This window comes from Saimiri boliviensis, chromosome 3 (assembly GCF_048565385.1).
Source record: "Saimiri boliviensis isolate mSaiBol1 chromosome 3, mSaiBol1.pri, whole genome shotgun sequence".
In the NCBI taxonomy this organism is placed as follows: Eukaryota; Metazoa; Chordata; class Mammalia; order Primates; family Cebidae; genus Saimiri; species Saimiri boliviensis.
In genome coordinates this window covers 134,060,632-134,083,472 of record NC_133451.1, presented here as the reverse complement: position 1 = coordinate 134,083,472, position 22,841 = coordinate 134,060,632, and the positions used below count along the sequence as shown (strand labels likewise).

The 22,841-nt window shown below is 36.9% G+C and overlaps 1 protein-coding gene across 7 annotated transcripts in view; it reads left to right on the top strand.

Annotated features, from left to right (window-relative positions):
- GUCY1A1 (guanylate cyclase 1 soluble subunit alpha 1) overlaps positions 1-22,841 on the top strand; it is a 70,146-nt gene that overhangs the window by 30,605 nt on the left and 16,700 nt on the right. For all 7 annotated transcript variants that reach the window (XM_074396793.1, XM_074396792.1, XM_074396796.1 and 4 more), the window contains 5 exons: positions 6,329-6,390; positions 10,258-10,316; positions 12,585-13,294; positions 15,386-15,871; positions 19,564-19,707. In XM_074396793.1, the coding sequence (XP_074252894.1) occupies positions 6,329-6,390; positions 10,258-10,316; positions 12,585-13,294; positions 15,386-15,871; positions 19,564-19,707 (1,461 nt within the window). The remainder of the gene's footprint in view (positions 1-6,328; positions 6,391-10,257; positions 10,317-12,584; positions 13,295-15,385; positions 15,872-19,563; positions 19,708-22,841) is intronic.

Genomic DNA, 22,841 nt, shown 5'->3' with positions numbered 1-22,841 from the left:
CAGGAGAATTGCCTGAGCCCAGGAGGCGGAGGTTGCGGTGAGCCGAGATCACGCCATTGCACTCCAGCCTGGGTAACAAGATCGAAACTCCGTCTCAAAAAAAAAAAAAAAAAAAAAAAAGGAATAGAGGTGATGTGTAGAAAGCTTCTCTCCCTCTGCAGGATAAATAGAAGAGCAGTTGAAGATCTTCGTGATGTCCCCCTCCCTCTGTCAGTCTTCACAGTTTTATACAGATTTGTTTAACCTATAAATTTGGCTGAACATTGACTTAATCAGACACTAGCTAATATAACATGTTGATAATTTTTAATTGGCTCAATATCAACACTCTACTATGTGCAAAACACCAAAGAAACACAGACTGGCTGATTTTCAGAACTGAAAGGAATTTCACAGATAATCTTGTTTCATTCCCAGAAAATGCCAGAGAAATACAGTAATTTGACCAAAATTATGCAACTTTCAAAGGGTAGAGCAGTTAATTACTATTGTAAACAATCCAGCCTGGAATAACTGAGAAAGAAGAAACTTAAAAATTGAAGTTTGAAGAATGGATAAATTAGACTTAGCAGAAAGTTGAGGGAGTTTATTTCAGATATAATATTAACACAATAGTACTTTGACTGATAACCTTTGAAATGGAAATACTTAATTATTCTTACCCCACTCTAGTTTCTAGACAGCCAGCATTGGCTAGAGATAACTAGCCCTCCTTAGGGAGTTGGTTTGTGGCACAGTCTGGAAAACAATCAATGCTCTCATCTCCAAGGACAGAGTGAAATGAACAGAAATGAACAGATGGTGATCATGAGGCAGGTAGATAGCTTCTATGCTTTTCCTAAATCCTGTCATTACTATGTTGGCTTCATTATTTTGTTTGATAGATTTTGAATTTCTACAATGGAAGTCATACACATACTGGACTCTTTTTTAAAAAACATTCTGGTTCACTTGATGGCACCCCCAACAGTTCCACAGGCTTCCTTCACCATTTTTCATTCATTTGCCATTTCACTCTTCTGACTGAATAACTTCAAATGACCTCTCTTTGAATTTGCTGATTCTTCAACTTGATTAAGTCTGCTGTTGAGGCTTTCCATTGAATTTTTCAGTTCAGTTATTCTATTATTCTCTCATTCCAGAATTTTGGCTTGCTTCCATATTTGTGGTTATCTCTTTGTTAATATTTGCATTTTGTTCATGTACTTTTCTGATTTTATTTAATTGTCTCTGTGTTTTCTTATAACTCACTGGATTTCATTATTTTGAATTTTTTGTCAGTTAACTCATTGTTCTTCATTTCTTTATGGTCAATTATTGTAGATTTATTTATTTATTTATTTATTTATTTATTTGGTTGTCTCATATTTCCCTGATTTTTTTCTGCTCCTTGTAGCTTTGCATTGGTGCCTGCACACTTGAATATGGAGTCACCTCTTTCATTCTTTGCTGACTAGCTTTGACAGGAAAGGATTTTCAGCAGTTGGCTCAGCTAGAGATTTTGAGAGCCTCTCAAACATTTTCTAGGGATGTGAATGTTCCATAATTCTTTTTTCCTGCTGAGGGAGAAGTTTCAGGGATCCTGAAGAGCCATACTGGCTGCTATAAACTTCCCTTCTCTTTATTCTAGGAAAATGTACTGAAGGACTGGGATGCAATACCAAATTCAAGTTTGTGTGTGTGTGTGTGTATGTGTGTGTGTGTGTGTGTGTGTGTGTGTATAAATAAATAAATATATATATATAATTTATTAGTTTGTTGTTTGTTCATGAGTTTATAAAAATAATCTTAAGATTTTACTACAGTATCATGTAACAGAGAGGGCAAGACTAGGAGATGGAAGAAGTATGTTTGGCATTAGTGGCAAAAACTCTTCTCCAACTGAGACATTATCTTTATCTGGTAAATGTTCCAGTGTTGAATACATTTGAGCTGTGTAGTAATCAGTCTAGATGACTTCAAACATCTACTTATCTTTGAAAATACCTGTTATGTGTTTTTTTAGTGTTTTTTTTCTGATTATTTGTTACGTTTGTAGATTTAATGCTTAGACTATTTAGTTTCAGTTGTATTAATAATCTAAAGTAAGATACTTAAGATAGCATTTGACATCACAATTTTTGTTTTAGATAATCAGAATTAACTTCCTGATTATATTTTTATTAGTGAACAGGCAAGTATAAAAATGTTTTTTCCTTAGCAAACATAACAAGTGAGAGGTCACTCCTGAGTAACGGAATACTAGAGCTTTAAAAAGTCTTCTTGATCATGTAATGCAAACTTTTCATTTCTATTTTAAGAAATGGAGGCACATAAATTTAGATCTCTTGCTTAAAGCAAAAGGTAACTGGAGAAATGAAAAACTCTCTGCATTTTATTCATAATCAATTGCTCTTCTTAATATAACATAATATAATGTAATATAATAAATATAATATAATATAATATAATATAATATAATATTGTTTGATCTTTTTTTCATGGATGTTGTTTCCCAGCAATTCTGTAAGCTCCTTCAGGCTATAGAATTATTGTAAGGATCTTGAAGATGCCACAGTCACAGCAAATCAAAAATCACTTACTGAATTGAATCAGTTGAATTGGATATGCTTACATAAATGATAAGACCCCAAATCAAGTACTTAGTAAGAATAGGAGGATTTGAAGAGAATCGTGAGATCTGTAGGTGTGTTCTAGAGTATTAGGTTGCAAGAAGAAAATAAGAAACAGCACTACAATTTATCTTATGAATTAAAATATCCTTGGTCTAGAAAAACAGTAAACACTGTAAAAAAGCTAAAAAGCTAATGAAAATAGTGACTTATCCATAAATCACACCTATGAAATGTCATTAATTAAAATTCACATCACTGACAGCAATGTTGCATCAAATAGCAGTTATTCCTGAAGTATTCCTATATGGTATATTTGTGGCAAAAGTAGATGTTTTAACAATTTAATCAGATCTATTCTTTAGGAAGCCAAAAGATAATTGTTTAGTCAAGAGAAACAAACTTGAAAGCAATACAAACGATTTGCTTTGAGGGACAAGTGTCCCCTCTGTGAATCAGAAAGTCCACAATCTACAACACTTCAGGATCTAGTGATTATATAAATAAGAGGACCTGTTTCTTCAAAATTCAAAATGAATAAAGGCTTTCCGAAATAGTAAGGCATTTGAGTGATAGACAAGTAAAAGATCTACAAAACACAGCTACACAATATTTAAATATATTGAGCTATAAGAAATTAATTTGGAAGGAAATACTGGATTTAGTTCTAAAATCTGAAACCAAAAATTAATATGTAGAATGGTTGGGGTATGGAGCAGTCCTGAAATGGTTGGTTTTGTGTCATGAGTTCCTCAGGTTGGCTGTGTGTGACAGATCTCACTTATGGATGAGTCATATATATTATTTTGTTGTGGACTCACATTATCTCAGGGTCGGGATATATCACAGGAAATACAGCACCAGTGTAGAAAACTCAATGCACCAGCAGCCTTTACCAAGAAATATTCTGCCTGGAAAACATGTGAGTTCTGTTCCTTAGGGGCTTTGTTTTGAATTTACAAAAATTTTCCAGAGGAGCAATGGTATACGATGAATGTACATTCCCATAAAAGCCTATTCACTCATACTATCAGTCAAGTATGCTGCCAATGCTTTGCTCGGACTTTGTTCTTTTTTTCTTTAGGAAAATAAGTTTTGATTCAAAATCGAAAGCCAAAAATAGGTTTGCTCCACCAACCCTAGCAATTGGAAGGGGACTATTTCTCCTCCTCTCTTAAAATTATAGTGTATATGTTAGAAGGAAAGGACCAGAAAAAAGGACATTTCTGACAGTAGTAGGAAGGAAATGAAAGATATATAAGGATGTTGACTAAAAGAGTAAAAGAGTATACCCAATGGCTTAATCAGAGATGTCAAGAAGAGTAGATCTCCAGTAGCATTGAAGAGGAAGAAGAAAACAGTCTTCAGTGGCAGAATTGGTTGAGTTTTCTTTCTTCATGGTCCATAAAATGTTCCTGGTTAGGGCAAGCATGGTGGCTCATACCTGTAGTCCCAGCTACTTGGGAGGCTGAGGCAAGAGGATCACTTGAGCTCATCTCACTCTTGGCTACAGTGAACTGTCATCACCACTGCACTCCAGCCTGGATAACAGAGCAAAACTCTATATCCAAAAAAAAAAAAAAAAAAGTTCCTGGTCCAAGAAACAATTCATATATATAAACAAATACAATTGAAATAGTTTACATTGGGAACAACCTAAATTTGTAAACAAGCTGAGAGAGTAACATCTCTGTATTTTACTTTTTCACTTCACAGATAAAGTTTTATAGATTCAGCCTTCAAGACATTGAGTGGCTGGCAGGTGAACATCATTCATTCATTCATTCATTCATTCAGTAAATACGTATTGAACATCTCCTATGAGTAGGTACTATTGTAGGTTCTGGACATAGAGGGGTAAACAAAACAGACACTCTCTGACCTTTTGGAGCTTCTACTGTAATGGAAGAGACCAATTATGGAAAATTCACAAAGCTGGGGAGCAAATGCTGTGAAGGAAAACTGAGAGCTCAAGCACAAAGGCAGCAACCTTTATTTTATTGACGATTTCTTTTTTCATGTGAATATATTTTGCAGGAAGAAGGAACACACAGCCACCCATGCTTTCATGGATCTGTATCCACATTAATACTGTGTTACTGGAGTAGCTTTCTACTGCACCAAGTAGATGGCTCTTGAGAAGTTTAAACATTTCAAGCACCCTGACTGATTTACTTCATGTACAGTCTCACTAATTTAATGTTACCTTCCTTTCTCCTTGATGAGAAAGATGTCTAGGAAATATGCCCATAGTTTCTTTCTCCAACATATTCCTCAGCTGCCCTTTGCCTTTACACAGCCCACCAGGACCTGCTCCAAACCTGCCTCACGGGTGCATCTTCCACCAGCTTTTCTTTCATTCTGTGGCATATGTTATTCTTTCTCTATGTATCTGTACAGTCTGAAAAATTGCTCCACATTGTAAATATAATTATCTTTCTCTTTCATTTCTTTTTAGCAATTGTATTTTCTTTCAGCACATTTTTAAATTTTCTTTCTAAGCTTTGTATATGCATATTTAAAACTAAAAGCTCTTTTCATAACTCATTTCATTAAAACAGAACCTTTCTCTATTTTGGTTTACTCCAGCACCTCACTTGACAAGTGGAAACTGCAAGAGATATAAATAGGTCTTAAGGAAAAAGGAATTTCTCAACTTGGAACAGAAAAAAAAATTTCACTTTCCTCTGGGCAAACTATAGAAAGAATAAATGGTTCTATATATATAATATATGGTTATATATATAGACATATTTATATATAGAGAGAGATACACACATAGATACATATGATTTTTACATGGAATGTATAAAAAAATGGACAACACAGCTTATCAATGCTCTTCTTTCCACTTATTAGAGACAGTTAGGTGCTAAGAGACATTAATAGCTACTAAAATACTATTTATTTATTTACTAATAAATAAATTTACTAATAAATTAATACTATTTATTAAATATAAAAGCTTACATACAAATGTCTTGCAAAATAGGAAAACTCATGAAATTCTCAGAAGTCAATAAAAGAAAATAAAACCATAGTATTTGATGAGAATTATTGATTCAAAGAAAGGAAATCAGTATAAGCTATGGTAAACCCAAGGCTTATTTCAAATAAATGATCAACTAACTTTGGCAACAGATTAGATTTAAGAGATTAAAAAAAAGGAAGAGACAGAGATAACTCCAGAGTTTGCTAAACAAGAAGGTGATATGAATGTATAGTTGAGGGCAGAGAGTCACTGGGGCAGCTGAGTGTGGAGCTTGTGAAAGGAAGAGAAATTTTCTTGGCTTTGTCTATGCTGAGACTATTGTGTTGACCACCCATCCAGAGGGCTTTTCTGACCCACAGGAAGTGATGCTCATGGAATCCTTATTACAAAACACCTAACAGTACCAAACTGAAGTCTTCTGTTTGGATACACACTCAGCTCAACTCTTCTGTGGCTGTCAATGAGACCACCACCAAAGGCTAAACCTGTGGGCAGCAACACATACCCAGCCTCAGAGTAGTCTCAGCTCATTGTTTTTTCTCCAGCTTGAAAACACAGAAAAATCTGTTCCAGTTTTCAAGGTGAAAATTCACAACATTGATCATTCAAGCAGTTTTATAATGTTTTTGCTTCTCTAAAATCTTCAGTATGCATTTTAAAATATATTTTTTCAAACAAATTATTATTTAAGGGAATGTTTAAAACTTTTCTTTTGAACTTTCAGTTTGAACGGCTGAACCTTGCACTTCAGAGAACATTGGCAAAGCACAAAATTAAAGAAAGCAGGTAAGTCAAATCACTTTAGTTATGTGAACCTCTTATTCCAATGACTGCTACTAATGGCCAGCGCTTACTAAATGTGTCAAATGTCAGAAACTGGACTTAGCTCTTTAGCTGATACTAATCTGAAAGTGAGTGCATTTGTTTTTCACATTTTATAAGTGATGAAACTCAGGTTTGTATGAAATGTTTAAAATTGTTTAGCTATTTAAAGAAAAGACAGAGCTGGGGTTCAAGCCTGGGTTTTTCAGAGCCCATCATTTTAAGCATTTGGTAATAGACTGCTGCTTTAACAAGGTCCCACAAGGCTTATTCTTTGGTACTAATGGGTAACTTCTAAAATATTTAACAACAGGTAAGTCATGGATCCCAAACTATCAGAACAGACTTCTTACCTGAAGGATGCTGCCAAAGTGTTGAGCAGGGTCCCAGCAGATGCCCCGTCCCCAACACACATCTCAACAACATGTTAACCCTTTAGTATCTGCATCGGGAGGAGGTAGAAGGATCATGAGCTTAAGAGGAGGGGGATTCGGGGTTCTGTGGGTAGCAGGTGTTTATTCATCCTTAGGGAAGTGTTTCAGTATTCTCATAACTAGTTTGGCTACATGGTGAACGTCAGCTTTGTTTATAAGTTTTTTACTGTATTCTGAAATTTTCCTTTAAAGGGTTACCTTTTTTTTTTTTTTTTTTTCTTTTAAGAAACAGGATCTCGTTCTGTCATCCAGGCTGGAATGCAGTGGTGTGATCATAGCTTACTGCTGCCTGGATCTCAGGGGCTCAAGCCATCCTTCTGCTTTGGCCTCCCAAAAAGCTGAGATTACAGGCATGGGCCTAAAGTTACTTTTTTTTTTTCTTTTTTTTTTTTTTTTTTTTCCTGAGATGAAGTCTTGCTCTGTCGCCCAGGCTGGAGAGCAGTGGTGCAATCTTGGCTCACTGCAAACTCCGCCTCCCTGGCTCAAGTCATTTTCCCACGTCAACCACTCGAGTAGCTGGGACTACAGGCACATGCCACCATGCCCAGCTAATTTTTTTTTTTCTGTAGAGTCAGGGTTTTTCCATGTTGTTCAAGATGATCTTAAACTCATGAACTCAAGCTTTCACCAGCTTTGGCCTCCCAAACTGCTAGGACTACAGGCATGTCCCACTGTGCCTGGCCTCTAAAGTTACATTTTAAAAATCTAATTTATTTAGTGAATTATACAATTTAGCACATTTACTGCTGACAGAAAATGTAATAGAGGCTGGGCATAGTGGCTCATGCCTATAATCCTAGTACTTTGGGAGGCCAAGGTGGGTGGATCGCCTGTGGTCATGAGTTCGAGAGCAGTCTGGCCAATGTGGTGAAACTCCCTCTCTACTAAAAGCACAAAAATTAGCCAGACATGGTGGCAGGCGCCTGTAATCCCAGCTACTTGAGAGACTGGGTCAGGAGAATCACCTGAACCCAGGAGGCAGAGGTTGCAGTGAGCTGAGATTGTGCCGCTGCACTCCAACCTGGGAGACAAAGCGAAACTCTGTCTCAAAAAAAAAAAAAAAAAAAAAAAAAAGTAATAGGCCCCATTTTCAATTCCCTGAAATTTTAAGGATTAGTTAGTTTATAAATAATAGAATAAATGCTGATGTTCAAATTTGCAGAACCGAACTTTGAAGTTTTACAAACCAGTACTGTTGTCAGGAATGTTTTATCAATTAATTCATCTGTCTCCTACTCGTGAGTGTTCATGCTGTGGATTATATGTGCTTCAGTTTCCTTGCTCACTAACTGGTCCCAGACTGCAGGCAGCAGGACCAAGCCAAGAAGGGGTCATGGACAGGCCCAGAAGGAGAGAGTGTGAGTCTGTGTCTGACCGAAGCTTTGTTTACTTACACGAGTAATATGAAAAGCATTCCAGAACGCCTCTGACCTTAATTCCCAGTCAAGCTGATAAGATAGCCTCAAGTCTCTCCCTGTGCTACTGTCTGTCTGCTTAAGTCCTTGGCAGCCAGTTTACTCAAAATTTATTCTCAGGGCTTTGTGCTCTGAATTGTTCCTGCAGCTTCTTGTAATACTAAGTTATGATGTGTTTCCAGCAGTATATCTCTCAAAGTGATCTCAGAACTTAAGCAAACAATAATTACTTTTTGGAAATTTTGAAATTTTTTTGCCACTTCCCTGATTTCCCTAAAAAAAAAGGAAATCTGATTATACTTTTAAATTGTCTTGATGAGAACTATTCAGTTGTTGAAACAAGATTTTGCTCATAAGCCTGCCTGCTGATATGTTAAATGGCTCCTCTGCGCTTTTTTTTAGTTTTGGGATACCCTCTGGTTTACGCTTTTTACTTCACTTTCTTGCTGGCAAGTCATGGCCAGTTTTACTGCTGTCAGTTTGCCAGCTGCTGGACACACCTAAACCCCTTTTTGTGCTGCTTATTCTCTTAAATGAATAGAGAAACAAAAATCCACTAAATCAACCCATAAACTGCCCTTGAATGAAGGACTAGAGCGCCCCCCCTTCATCTTTTTTTTCAGTGATTGAGTTTTAGTGCAGCTATGATATCTCTCAGGATGGGTTGCCCACAGAGTTCTTGCCTGGATTTTTTTTTTCCAGGATCTTTTGATCGCATCATTATGTGTATGAACTCATCTGGGGGTTGAGTGTGTGTGTATTTGTTTGAGGTACACGTGTTTGCTGGTGCGTGTGCAATGCTTACACCCACTTGTATTTTTTAGAGATGAGAGTAGGAATTGTAGTTTGAATTGCACTATATGCTATTTGGACTAAGTAAGCCTCGCTCACGTGGCAAATTTTGTCATATCACTCATCACTATCAGAAATCATCACTAACAATTAGGCAAGTTGCTCAGTTAAAACTGCAAAAACGTCATATTAGTAAAAACGTCTGCTATTATATTCTCAATTTCTGTGCTGTAAAACAAGTGCAATAACTGAATGAAAAATAGGTTTTTTTATTACTAATTTTTATACAAAATCAAGGATAAAAGTTTAATATAATGATATCTGAGAGCTAAATTGAGCCTTAGACTAAGAAGCAAAAGATTCTGTGTATTTGCTTTAGGAAGATACATAGTATTACTTAAAAGCGAAATCTATCTGTATGTAGGTTTTTCTTGGTTGTCAGAATTACCATCTTCTTCTTGGCTACTTCACATTTGAGGTTGCTAACCAGGGAAGGTGCTCTTTAGTACAGAGGCTCCTTGACCTACAATGGGGTTATGATCAGATACACCTGTTATAACTTGAAAATACCCTGAGTTGAAATGCACTTACCACGCTTAACCTACTGAATAGCTTAGCCTGGCCTACCTTACACGTGCTCAGCAATTTAAAGTAGCCTACATTTGGGCAAAATCATCTGCCCACACAGGGCACTGGAGAGTACTAGTTGTTGACCCTCACGATTTCACGGCCACATGAGAGCTGTGGCACATCGCCACTGTCCAGCATCACATGAGAGCATTGTATTCCATACCTGTAGTATGGGAGCAAAATCAAAATGCAAACTTTGAAGTACAGTTTCTACTGAATACTTACAGCTTTTGCAACTGGATAAGGTAAAAAAAAAAAAAAATTTAAATTAAAAAAAGTCCTAGGTCTGAGACTGTCTGTGTTATTCTATGTAATGTTCACTTAAAAGGTAAAGATTCCATATGATGAATAACAAAACATTCTATGTCATGTGTATTTTGGGGTTTCCCAGCGTTCTTCTGGATGGTACAAGTCATTGCTCCTTTCCAGTAAACTTGATAGTTAAGATTTGCTTCTACAGGGAAGGTCAACTGTTTTCTATCATTATTTCTGTGCATTGCAATCTGAACTTTTAGCATGTATTTATGAGTTTATAACTTAAAATATTGAAATATTTCCAGGAAATATTTGGAAAGAGAAGACTTTGAAAAAATAGTTGCAGAACAAGCAGTTGCAGCAGGTAATAATAGAATTGTTTATATAATTAGAAAGTAGACCGTATACCTGTAAAACACTTTCTCCAAAACTATTCATATTTATTTGTTGGTGACTCTCAGTATGAAGCGTTCAATGTTATGTATTCTGTGAATGTGAAGAGTGACTCTTCTTCATACTGCATGTTTTTGTTTGACCTAAGGCATTTTCTGTTTATGTTTACTTGCTGAGAAGTAGATAAGGCTGGATGGGAAGCTGACTCACAGACATTCACAGGCTTTAATCTTAAACCTAAGTGTTCCTCATTTATGCATGAAAAGTTCCAGTCAACAAAATAATAAAGAATACTTTGAAAAATTAGGAGCAATCATGGCAAAAAAGCTAACAGTGTTCTCACATTAGTAATTAGAGAGAAAAAACTGAAGTGTGACTTTGTCTTACTGTCCTTTCCAAAGTTTTAGTACATGAACCAAAAGGTTGCATCTTTCTGCAAATATAAGATGTTCATGATGATAATAATAATGATTGCTAACATGTATTGAGGCCGTTCTAGCAGCAAGGCCCTATTCTGAACATAAGTCCCACACATTACAACAGTGCTGTGAAGGGGGCACTATTCTGTATCCCACATTACAGATAAGAAAAATGTGATACTTAGAGTGTAAAGAATAAAGGAGATTATAGACAGGGAAGATCATACAGAGCACCCTTGACATAACTAAGTCCATATTTAAAAAAGACTCTATTTTGTATTTTATAGGGCATTTTGCCAATAAAAATAACATGTTTTCTTTAATAAATTAAAAAAATAAAAACTATATATAACCAGATAAAAATACAAACACACTTTTCCACTATCAGTTCTCACCAGAGGACTCAGTAACTCTAAAAAATTACACCTTCAACAACTCAAGACGGCCATCCTAACTGACACCTTCTTACATTCACTAGTGATAGAAACTTGACATCTGCCACCTTGAAGAGTCTTCCTCATAAGACCAACAGATGGCCCAGCCCAAAGCAAGGCTCCTTTTGTCTTCATCATACCAACCCTAGTTCATTAATTCTTTCTCCTATCTCTTTTTCCTTTTGAGGTTAAATGTTACTTTGTTATAAAATATTTAATCTACAACATTTCTATTTTCTATATTAATTAAGCATACTATTATGTATAGTTTACAATATTAACTGACTTGTGGAGTGACGAGCCTGTGTGCCTGTAGCTCTAAGAATCAAGTAAACAAAAGGTACTACAAAAATTGCCTCTTGGCAAGATGCGGTGGTTCATGCCTATAATCCCAGCACTTTAGGAGGCTGAGGAGGGCAGATCACTTGAAGTCAGGAGTTAGAGACCAGCCTGGTCAACAAGAGGAAAACTTGTCTCTACTAAGAGTGTGTGTGTGTGTATATATATATATGTAGCTGGGCATGGTCGTGTACACCTGTAGTCCCAGCTACTCTGGAGGCTGAGTCATTAGAATTGCCTCCGGGAGGCGGCGGTTGGAGTGAGCCAGGACTGTACCACTGCATTCTAGCCTGGGCAGCAGAACAAGACTTTGTCTCAAAAAAAAAAAAAAAAAAAAAAAAAAAAAAAAAAAAAAAATTGCCTCCTTAAAAACGTGATGTAACCAATAGTTTTTATAATAAAAAAATAATACCAATAAAAGCCTAACATTGTAAAAAGACAAAGACATGCATAGGCTTGATTATTTCTAACCTTATGCCACTCATGAAGATGCTATAGAAAGTAAATTATATATTCCAAGCAGATATTCATTCAGCTAACACTAAACAACAAGAATTCTATTTTACTGAGGAAAAAAATGCTTTATAATCATTTCTAGACAAAGTTGAGTTTCATAACCAGTAATTTTAAATTAACTCCAGTATCTGACCCTTTCACTGCTGGAAACCCTTAGAAGGGAAGAACGTCTTCATGAGGATGGATGGCTTTTGTTGTTAACAGAAAATTGGAGGACTTTTGCTAGAATGTACTTAATACTAGAATCCAAATTGTTCTTTTATAGTTAGATTTCAGGGAGATAATAAGTTGTGTATTATACTCAACTGGTCATTCTTTTTTAATTTGGGATTTTTCTCCAGTTACTAGAACGTTAGAAGCTAACCTAGGTAGATAATTTGGATATAGGGGTTTCGTTTTGGTTGGAAATGTTATTATCAGATATAAGAGGAGCTAAATCAGCAAATAACACAAGTTGAAAATAGGAATAACAGCACAGCTTTACCAAGGTGGCATATTTGATATGGCAGAACATATATTATGTGATTGCAGGAGTTCCAGTGGAGATCATCAAAGAATCTCTCGGCGAAGAGCTTTTTAAAATATGTTACGAGGAAGATGAAAACATCCTAGGAGTGGTTGGAGGCACCCTGAAAGATTTTTTAAACAGCTTTAGTACCCTTCTGAAACAGAGCAGCCATTGCCAAGAAGCAGGAAAAAGGGGCAGGCTTGAGGATGCCTCCATTCTGTGCCTGGATAAGGAGGACGATTTTCTGCATGTTTACTACTTCTTCCCTAAGAGAATCACATCCCTGATTCTTCCCGGCATCATAAAGGCAGCCGCTCACACATTATATGAAACCGAAGTAGAAGTGTCATTAATGCCTCCCTGCTTCCATAACGACTGCAGCGAGTTTGTGAATCAGCCCTATTTGTTGTACTACGTTCATGTGAAAAGCACCAAACCATCCCTGTCCCCCAGCAAACCCCAGTCCTCGCTGGTGATTCCCACATCACTCTTCTGCAAGACATTTCCATTCCATTTCATGTTTGACAAAGATATGACGATTCTGCAATTTGGCAATGGCATTAGAAGGCTGATGAACAGGAGAGACTTTCAAGGAAAGCCCAATTTTGAAGAATACTTTGAAATTCTGACTCCAAAAATCAACCAGACGTTTAGTGGGATCATGACTATGTTGAATATGCAGTTTGTTGTGCGAGTGAGGAGATGGGACAACTCTGTGAAGAAATCTTCAAGGGTAAGGAAAATACAATATTATCTTGAATATGAAAGTTATTTTATATTTAACAGCAAGAAACAAAGAGGTAAAAATATGTGTGTCACTTCAAATTTTTGATAAAATGTGTTTAAAACAACTGTAAAAGAATTGTAACACTAATAAACTTAAAACAGAATTCTTTCTTCATTTGCTTACTTGATACATTACTCCAAAAATATTTATTGAATGCAGTCTGCCTTTTAATATCTTATGGAGTGTTTTATAATGAAATTTGATAAATGTTTATATAAAATATATTTTCAAGTATCAAATACTTCACTTAGGTTGAATAGTAAGAGATATTATTTTATAACAAACAAAAGTCTACTTGTTTCTTGTAGGAGGCAACTAAATGGATTTTTAATCAACATTTATTAGCCAGGAAAAAAAATAATTTATTTGATGGTTACCGAATGTAGAGGTTAAAACATACTCTGTCATCTCACGGAAAAGAACTTTGGTAATTATTTAGTCTCAGGAAAGAAAGTTTGCTAACTCGTAGTTGATCACACAAGCAAAGCTAGGAGCGAGGCTTCACACGTGTATAAAATGCCAGCAGAAGCACTATTTGTTCCCCAAAATGAAAAGAGATTTATTGTTTTTCTATCATAAAATAATGAATCAATAATGATTCAATAATGAATTATTTTAAAATGAGTAATATTGAAAGATATTTATTGTAGAAAAAAATGAAAAACTAATTGTATACATTTTTGTTTAAAACAAAAAATACTATTTTACAACTTCTTTTATCAAGAAACAATATATTTTGGTCATCTTCCCATGTCATTAGATACAGGTCTATTCAGCTTTCTTGGAGTCTTAGTGGTATCCCATTATATGATTGTGTGCTACTTTATTTATTTGTTTGTTTGTTTGTTTGTTTGTTTGTTTGTTTGTTTTGAGACAGAGTCTTGCTCTGTCACCCAGGCTGGAGTGCAGTGGCGTGATCTCAGCTCACTACAACCTCCACCTCCAGGGTTCAGGCAATTCTCTCTGCCTCAGCCTCCCGAATAGCTGGGATTATAGGTATGCGCCACCACACCAGGCTAATTTTTGTATTTTTTAGTAGAGATGGGGTTTTGCCACGTTGGCCAGACTGATCTTGAACTCCTGACCTCAGGTGATCCGCCCACTTTGGCTTCCCAGGCTCTACTTTATTTAACTAGTTCCCTATTGAAGGGTGTCTAAGTTACTTTTGGCTTTTTGCAGCAAGAACATACATGCACATCTTTGTCCACACGTATGCAAGTAAACCTTCTTGTGGTCCAGTATGATCTCTTGAAGCCCCATCTGTCTCACATACCCCTGGGTGCAGTCCTTTCTACTGGGTGGTTTGTTCTTTTATTTGTGTAGCAGACAGCAGGGTTCCTTAGGTTCTGAAGGCACAGTTGAAATGGGGAAGTGGCCTCTCCTAAAAGCTTCAGATAACTCAAGCTGAATAACTGTGGAAAAATGATGACTTCCAAAAGGTAGTTCTGGAGAGCTACTCATGACTGAAAAAAAAAAAAATTCTGATAAAAATCATACTTTTGGAGGCTTTTTCACTTCCATACCTGCCAGATGGAGCAAATACTAATGGGAGAAGTGGAGAGAAGAGAAACATGCTGAAAGAAGGGGAAACAAAAAAAAAAAAAAAAAAAAAAAGAAAACATAGAATGAAGGGAAAAGTAAAAGGGAAGGAGGGAAGGAGCAAGAGAGGAAGGGAGGATCTGCTTTCATGAGGACTATATTATTCAAAAAAATAGAACCGCAGATTAACCAAGTGAGATACTAACAAGAATTTACTCAGCATGCTGCCTAGTGAGAAAGCAAGAGCGTTTCGCATTTCTCATTGTAAATCTTGATTTCTCTGTATACTCCAGTATGCTCTTCAAACGTCTGCATGCATTTTAGAACTCACAGCAAATCGGAAATATAAGAAAGCAAATTATTCCTTTTCAGTAGGTTGAAAAAAAAAAAAGAGTTTAAACACAAAGAGATTTTCCCTGTATCTACTTCCCCTTCTTTTGTCTCAGAAAGGCATTGGAAACTTGAATAAACCACAATCGGTTCTCCTTTCCTTCGTAGGTTATGGACCTCAAAGGCCAAATGATCTACATTGTTGAATCCAGTGCAATCTTGTTTTTGGGGTCACCCTGTGTGGACAGATTAGAAGATTTTACAGGACGAGGGCTCTACCTCTCGGACATCCCAATTCACAATGCACTGAGGGATGTGGTCTTGATAGGGGAACAAGCCCGAGCTCAAGATGGCCTGAAGAAGAGGCTGGGGAAGCTGAAGGCCACCCTTGAGCAAGCCCACCAAGCCCTGGAGGAGGAGAAGAAAAAGACAGTAGATCTTTTGTGCTCCATATTTCCCTGTGAGGTTGCTCAGCAGCTATGGCAAGGGCAAGTTGTGCAAGCCAAGAAGTTCAGTAATGTCACGATGCTCTTCTCAGACATCGTTGGGTTCACTGCCATCTGCTCCCAGTGCTCACCACTGCAGGTCATCACGATGCTCAACGCACTCTACACTCGCTTTGACCAGCAGTGTGGAGAGCTGGATGTCTACAAGGTAAGGGCGAAGCAGGGCAATGATCATTTCACTGGCAGACTCACTGAGGAACAAGTACCGTGCCTAGGACTTGAATTCTAATGCAACGGAAAGGCCACTTCTATAGGGTCTTGCAAGCCTAGTCCTGGGAGCAGGTATGGTGCATTCACGATGTGGGTGTTTTCCAGCCAGAAACAGCTTCGGATCTGCCCAGAAAAAGAGATAATTGTTCTGTGAAAAGACTGGTACACTGTCTTCTCAAAGAATGAGCAGAGAATGGAGAGAGGATAGCGTGCTCAAAGAATGGAGGATGGGGTGTAGGATGTGTGAATAGGAGAACTTTAATAGACAATGGGCCTGCCACTTCACTGCAGAAACCAAGTTGAATTATTAAGCATGAGATAATTCAAAGTATGGCTTATCCCAGGAAATATTATCCTTTGTATCTGCAAAAGTAAAGACACATGAGGATTATAAAAATTGCCTTTAAATAGATTACTTCAGTACAGAGTTAATATGATACTTTTCATGGCCAGTTAACAGAAATCAAAATCACCTACTTAAGGCATTTTTGCAGCTTGGCCAAAGGCGGAGACAGTTGAAAAAGAAAGGCCTGGCTTCAAATCTTCTCCGCCTTCCTTGCTTTGTAAACTGAGAAAGTTAAAAAACCTTTCCCATCACCTCTAAGACAGAGAAAATAATGTTCATTCACAGAGTTTATACACATGAATAACACACATTATGTCCCATAATCTTGATGAACAGGATTGTTATAAAGCTTATGTTAGATAATACGCGGTATTCATCAGCCACACAGGATGAGCCAGGCATCATTGCAGGCTCTGGCGATACAGCAGTGACCATCCCTGATACCTATTTTTTTAAAAAATATAACTACTATTAGACTATTAGTAAGAGAGCTAATGAAGAGATTTCAAGTTCTACCTGCTTCTTTAAAATGTAAACAGTTTTTACTGATTTAAATGACTTTGCTTTCTTTTAGATATTGGGACTAAGAATAAAGCATACTTCTCATTTGTGTGGCTTGAATCATCCATCTTCTTAACTTGCCACATAAGAATCTGGCATTTCACAGCTGAGCCCAACAGGAAATAAATAAATTATTGAGGAAGAAACAAATATTATTCGTGATAGTACATAAGCTCTTGTCTTGTTTTGTTCTAGATGTTAGAAGTAAAACTTGATTTTTTAAAATTCCTAACAGGAAATTCCAAACAGAGCCATGATTCCCTTGGGAAAAAAGAGGTCCATGTATGATTACAGATAAAATAATTGGCTTCACTTAGGTTAAGTTTCATGGCCTCTTGTGGAATTTACTGTATTTATTTGTAGACGTTTTCTATCTTGAGACTGTCTCCTCTCTCAGAATTGTGAGAAGGAAGTCTTCCTTCCTTGCAAACTGCTGTAATTGCTAACAGAAGAAGTAGAAGTAGTCCTTTTCTACTTTTGTTTTTTTCTATCAAGGACATAGGGTATAATTTTTAAATATCCTAACAAGCATATTGAAACTATGCTCCTTATTAAGGACAATAGCCACAGAGTTCCCTAATGAATCTAACTAGAGCTGTGGCTATATAGTAAATTGTCTTCCATTTCAGTCCTCATTTCTACTTTCTCTTCACTGCTGATATTGCTTGAGATTACTTGGACATAGCTGAAAATAAATATGGAAGGATTTCAGATATACAAAATGTATAGTCAGAGTGCCAATGGCTTCGAGAGAATAGTCGACCTTATTTATTCCAGCACTTGATTCTACTTTATTTAGTTTTATTTAATTTTTTATTTATTAGGGCTTTATTTTAATTTGGGGGCTTTTTAAAATTTTATTAAATAATATAGAAATAATATATGTAAATATATAATGTATAAATAATTATATAGCCCTGAATTAAAATAGGGGTTTTTTAAATTTTTGTTTTCTCTCTGTCTTCCTGAGTTATTTTTTTGGCCATTTTTCTATTTCTCTCTGTGTTCATTTACCCATTGTTTCAACGAATATGTACTGGATATCCAGAATCTGCCAGCATGGGTGGGCAATGGCTTGAGAGCTAAGGGTACAGCTCCTGTGAGAAGAGTTCACATATGGAGAGAGAGAGGAGGGCAGAAAGGACCAATGCCAGATTTCCATATTATAGGATGAAGGGACACAGTATGTACAAGGGGCTGCATAGCAGATACAGCAGGCCCCTAACAGCAGATAGGGGTAGGGGTAGGACTTCTTCTAATTAGCCTATTTATTGAGCACCCCTGATGGCTGTCATAATGAGCACTTCTTATGCACTCATTGCTGAGAAAAAGCTTATGGGTGGTATTGCTGTTTGGTCCATTCATTACTGAGCACAGGTAATATGGAGTGAATAAACCAGACAGAGGGCTTACATATGATTGGGGGGAAAGAAAGACAATAAACGGGTGAGTAAGTTCACCGTATTTCAGTTAGTATAATAATGTGGAAGAAAAATAGAGCAGGTGAAGGGGAAGAAGAAGGGCAGTGGGTAAAGAACGATTGCTATTTCTTAGAAGGTGATAGCCATGGGCTTTTCTAAAAAAATGAGGTTTTAGCAGGGACAGAAGAAAAGGAGGGACAACCAAGTGGTTATCTGCGATGAGATTGCACCAGAAGAAAGGAATAGCAAGTGGGAGCATGTTTGATATGCTTAGGGGATGATGGAAGGCACACTGGGACAAAGTGAACAATATGGAGAAGAAGAAGATAAAGTCAGAGATTAAGAGACAGGTCAAGAAGAAATTTGGAGCCATAATAAGGGGAATTTCTAAAGGTTTGCACATCCTTTCTTTTTTCATTTCTCACCCTCATCCTTTCACAATTGAGGCTTTCGATAAGGACAATAGGGTCTTATAGTTACAATAAATATTTGGAGGAGAAGAAAAATGCAGCTCTTAGAATTACGGAGTTGTTTGTAGACTTCAATTAACTATTTACTTTCTGCAGCCAGTATCACTGACAGATAAAAATTGCCCATAACATCAACAATAGTGATGATGATGATGATGATAAGGTTAATACTTTGATTTTAGATAATAGCTTGATATCCAGTGGTCTTTCAAGAACCACCATTGTTTTTGCCTGCTGGTTCAACATCTTGATTTCTACAGTTGTGGTTAGTATCCATTAGACATGTAATTGCTATGAGAACTCCAAGGGTCCTTTAGATAAACCATTTCTCTTTACTCTTATGACTATTAATATATTGGTTTTACATTGTACAATTTTACTACATTCATAGGACATTTATTGGGTAGTGACTTGAAGCAAAATACTATTTTATGATGAGGAGGATATAAAATGAGTAAATGATCCCAACATCTTTAAGCAATTTATTATAATTCAAAAAACATATTATTTGTTTCTACAAAAACCATCTTTCATGGTGGAAAAAAAAAGAGGTGAAATGATACGATGAGTCAGTGGCAAATCTGGGAGTAGAAGCCAACTGTTATGTGTTCACGGACTGTGCTGCCTCTCAGTGCAGTAAACGTAATGGGTCTAAATTGTGTGCATTTTCTGAAAGAGAAAGCCATTTATGGGAGTATCTGACATTAACCCTGATCCTCCAGAGGGCCTGAGCAGTGAGATTTCTGCTATATGACTTAATTTATTCTATATGATGTAGGCTGTGGTTCTTCCTGAGTATTTATTTATGGTATGCAAAATACGTTGTGTCTAGGTGGAGACCATTGGCGATGCCTATTGTGTAGCTGGGGGATTACACAAAGAGAGTGATACTCATGCTGTTCAGATAGCACTGATGGCCTTGAAGATGATGGAACTCTCTGATGAAGTTATGTCTCCCCATGGAGAACCTATCAAGGTAAGGCAGATGACACACTGTCACAAAAGCAAACACATATTAGTTGATTATCAAACGCATGGTGTATCAGTTGGGGTTTAGTTGAGAGAGAAAGCAAAATCTATAAAGAGAGCACAATCTTCTCTAACTTGTTTACATTGGAAGAAATTTATTATAGGGTATTAAATGGCCTACAGAACCATTGAGAGGACAGAAGAAACCATCTTTATGTAGGTTTCTCCTGTCCTCTACAAGCTTTCAAAAAACGTCTCCCATAGTATGGAAATTTTCTATTGTCAAAATAAAATGACTCCAAAAGCACACTTCATAACAACTGCATTTTCAAAAATCTGAAAGCTGATTCCAGAACTATCCCACCAAAGCTACGGTCAGGAAACCACCATGTTGGGAAAGCTGCTGCCTCTCCAAAACTGCACCTACTATAATAATCAGCAAGATGACTGTTACAAAATGAGTGATGGGAAAATGGACTCTCAACTAAGCATGCTGTAGAAAACACAAAGGCTTCCACAGCTTGAGTTATAGAGGAGATCGTGCCTGCCAAATCCCATGCGACTGTGCATCTGATTTACTAAGCCTGACTGCATTTAGAAGCTGCAAGTTCATTCGGAAAATGTAGTTTTAGTTTTCCAACCCCTGGAGGAGAGGATATTACATTTGAATGGATGTTGAGTGCTAATCCACCAATATTTTCTAAGGCACATGACATTTCAGAATTTCTAGATGAGCCTGATTCCAGAATAATATCTCACCACGTGAGGAAATAAAGTTAACATGGTGAGCATTGGTTTAATAGATAGAACCTAAGCAGATTACCTTTACTTGTCTCACTTACAGTGAAGCTGCCCCTTAATTTTTATAGGAGAGTCCTCAGTTGACTACCTTCAGAGATAAGTCTTTGAAGTATTGTAAAATCGTATTTGGTACACAATAAATCATATAGCGAAGAAAGAAGATATTTAAAAACAAAACTATATCTACAAGTTTATCCTTAACTTCTTTAACCTTAATAGAAGCTCTGTGTCTAAGCCTTCATAATGATTTTCTAAGTCTATTGTCATCCCATTTATGTTGCTGTGCAGCATACTTATCTAAATTTAGTGGTACAAAATCACAAACTTTTATATGCATGGATTCTGCACATCAAAAATTTGGATAAGGCGTATCAGAAATACCTCGTCTGTGCTGTTCGGTCCATAGGACCTCAGCTGGGAATATGCATATGGTTGAGGCTGTCCAGAATAGTTGGGATTGCAAGGACTGGAGCTGGAGGATTCATTCCAAGACTGCTGCTTCATTTACATCTCTGATTCCTTGGTGGGGATGGCTGAAAGGTTGAGATCAGCTAGGACTGTTACACTTACATGTGGTACACTAACATGTATTTCTTATGAGGTGGTTCAAGTCCCATTGAACAAGACTGGTGGAAGCTGCATGACCTAGTCTTGGAAGGCACACAGTGACACTTCCACTGTATTCTATTGGTCAGAGCAATCATCAGTCTTCCCAGAAGAGAGCGGGCTTAGAACCCATCAATCAATAGAAGAAATATCAAGTACCTTACAGCTATGTTTTAAAAGCATCACATCTGACTTTTTCAGATTTAGTTTCTATAATTACATATTTTAAAGGAGGACTATATATTTCTTTCTCTTTCTAAGGTGTTTGAGGGGGCTTGTAGCATCAAAGTAAATATTAAATATATTTAGACTATTAATATTTTCAGTGATCTCCACGTAAATGGGTTTTATAATTAAGATGTGCATGGAATGGGAGAATTTATGGGATTTTTGTTACTTGTAGAAATGTATTTTTAGATTTTCTAAGTCAGAAAAATTATTTATAGTTAGTTTCAAAGATAGTTACCTGGGTAACAATAGGTTAGTTTTAAAGACCTATAAAGTGAGTCGTTAATCATACCTTTTTATGCATACTAACATGCAGTACTGGGAAATATCTGACGGCCTTAAGAGGTACCTGTGAAATATCACAGAGGCAGAGTGGAGAGTATTTTTAGTAGGGAAACTTTAACGTGTAACAGAAAGTAGCATACTGTGACTTAAACATCGTCTCATTTAATCCTTATAGTAACACTTTAAAGAGGAATCTATAATTTACCAGTGGGCAAGAGCAGTCAGGTCTCCTATGTGTCAGGATTTGGACTCATGTCCACGTGGCTTCAAAGCCCAGGCTTTTCCTGCTTCTTGCCCTGCTACCTCCTGGTATAGAATTGAAGTGAAAGAATAGAAAATATTGTTTTGTTTTTCAAACTCTATACTTTCCTCTAGCACGTCACATGTGCTAATCATTCGTCTGTTCACTAATTCCTATTGATTTCCTCACTAACATTCATCCAGTCAGTCTTAGAAAGCAGCAGGCGGGTTGGGAACAGAGACCAGTGGGCTGAGGATAACAGTGAAAGTCAGTAGGTGACAAGTGAACGTGGAAGCAAGCTTCTAGGACCCCTCCGTTCCTCTTCCTAGAAGGCTGTATGTGAAATGGGCTATGCCACACGTGGTTCCAAAGAGAAGATGCCCTTAGCAGGTTCCCATTCACACTTTTTCTGGGAGCCAGAATTCTGCCTTTGCCTTTCGTTATTTCACATGGTAGTCTGCTACCAGTGAAAAGAGATATGCTCAGGCCACGATGTCTGTCTTCAACACATTGTGTTTTAAATCTTGCTGATGAGTTTGAAAAGCTCTGTAAGAAAATGCTGGGGTTGAGAGTGAAATTCAGAGGTGGAGAAGGGGATGAGGGCAGCACGGGCTGGAAGGACTAAAAGGGACACTTCCTTATCTGCATGGCTTCAGTTTCTACCAGCAGAACATATTTATATTTTAATTATGAAATAAGATTAAAATGCTATGGTAAATCTAACATATAATAAACTGGAATAACTAAGTATAGGAAGAAAACCTGGTTTAACCAGAAGAGTCTCACAGAGAGCAAAAATTCCTCAATCTAAATATGCTAAAGTCATGGCTGATATTTAGGGGCAGAAGAGAGTCTTTATCTATCTGTCTGTCTATCTATCTATCTATCTATCTATCTATCTATAGTCTATCACTCATTATATGTGTAAAATCATATTCTCCTAAAGGAGACAAAGCCAGATATGTAACAAATATCTAAGT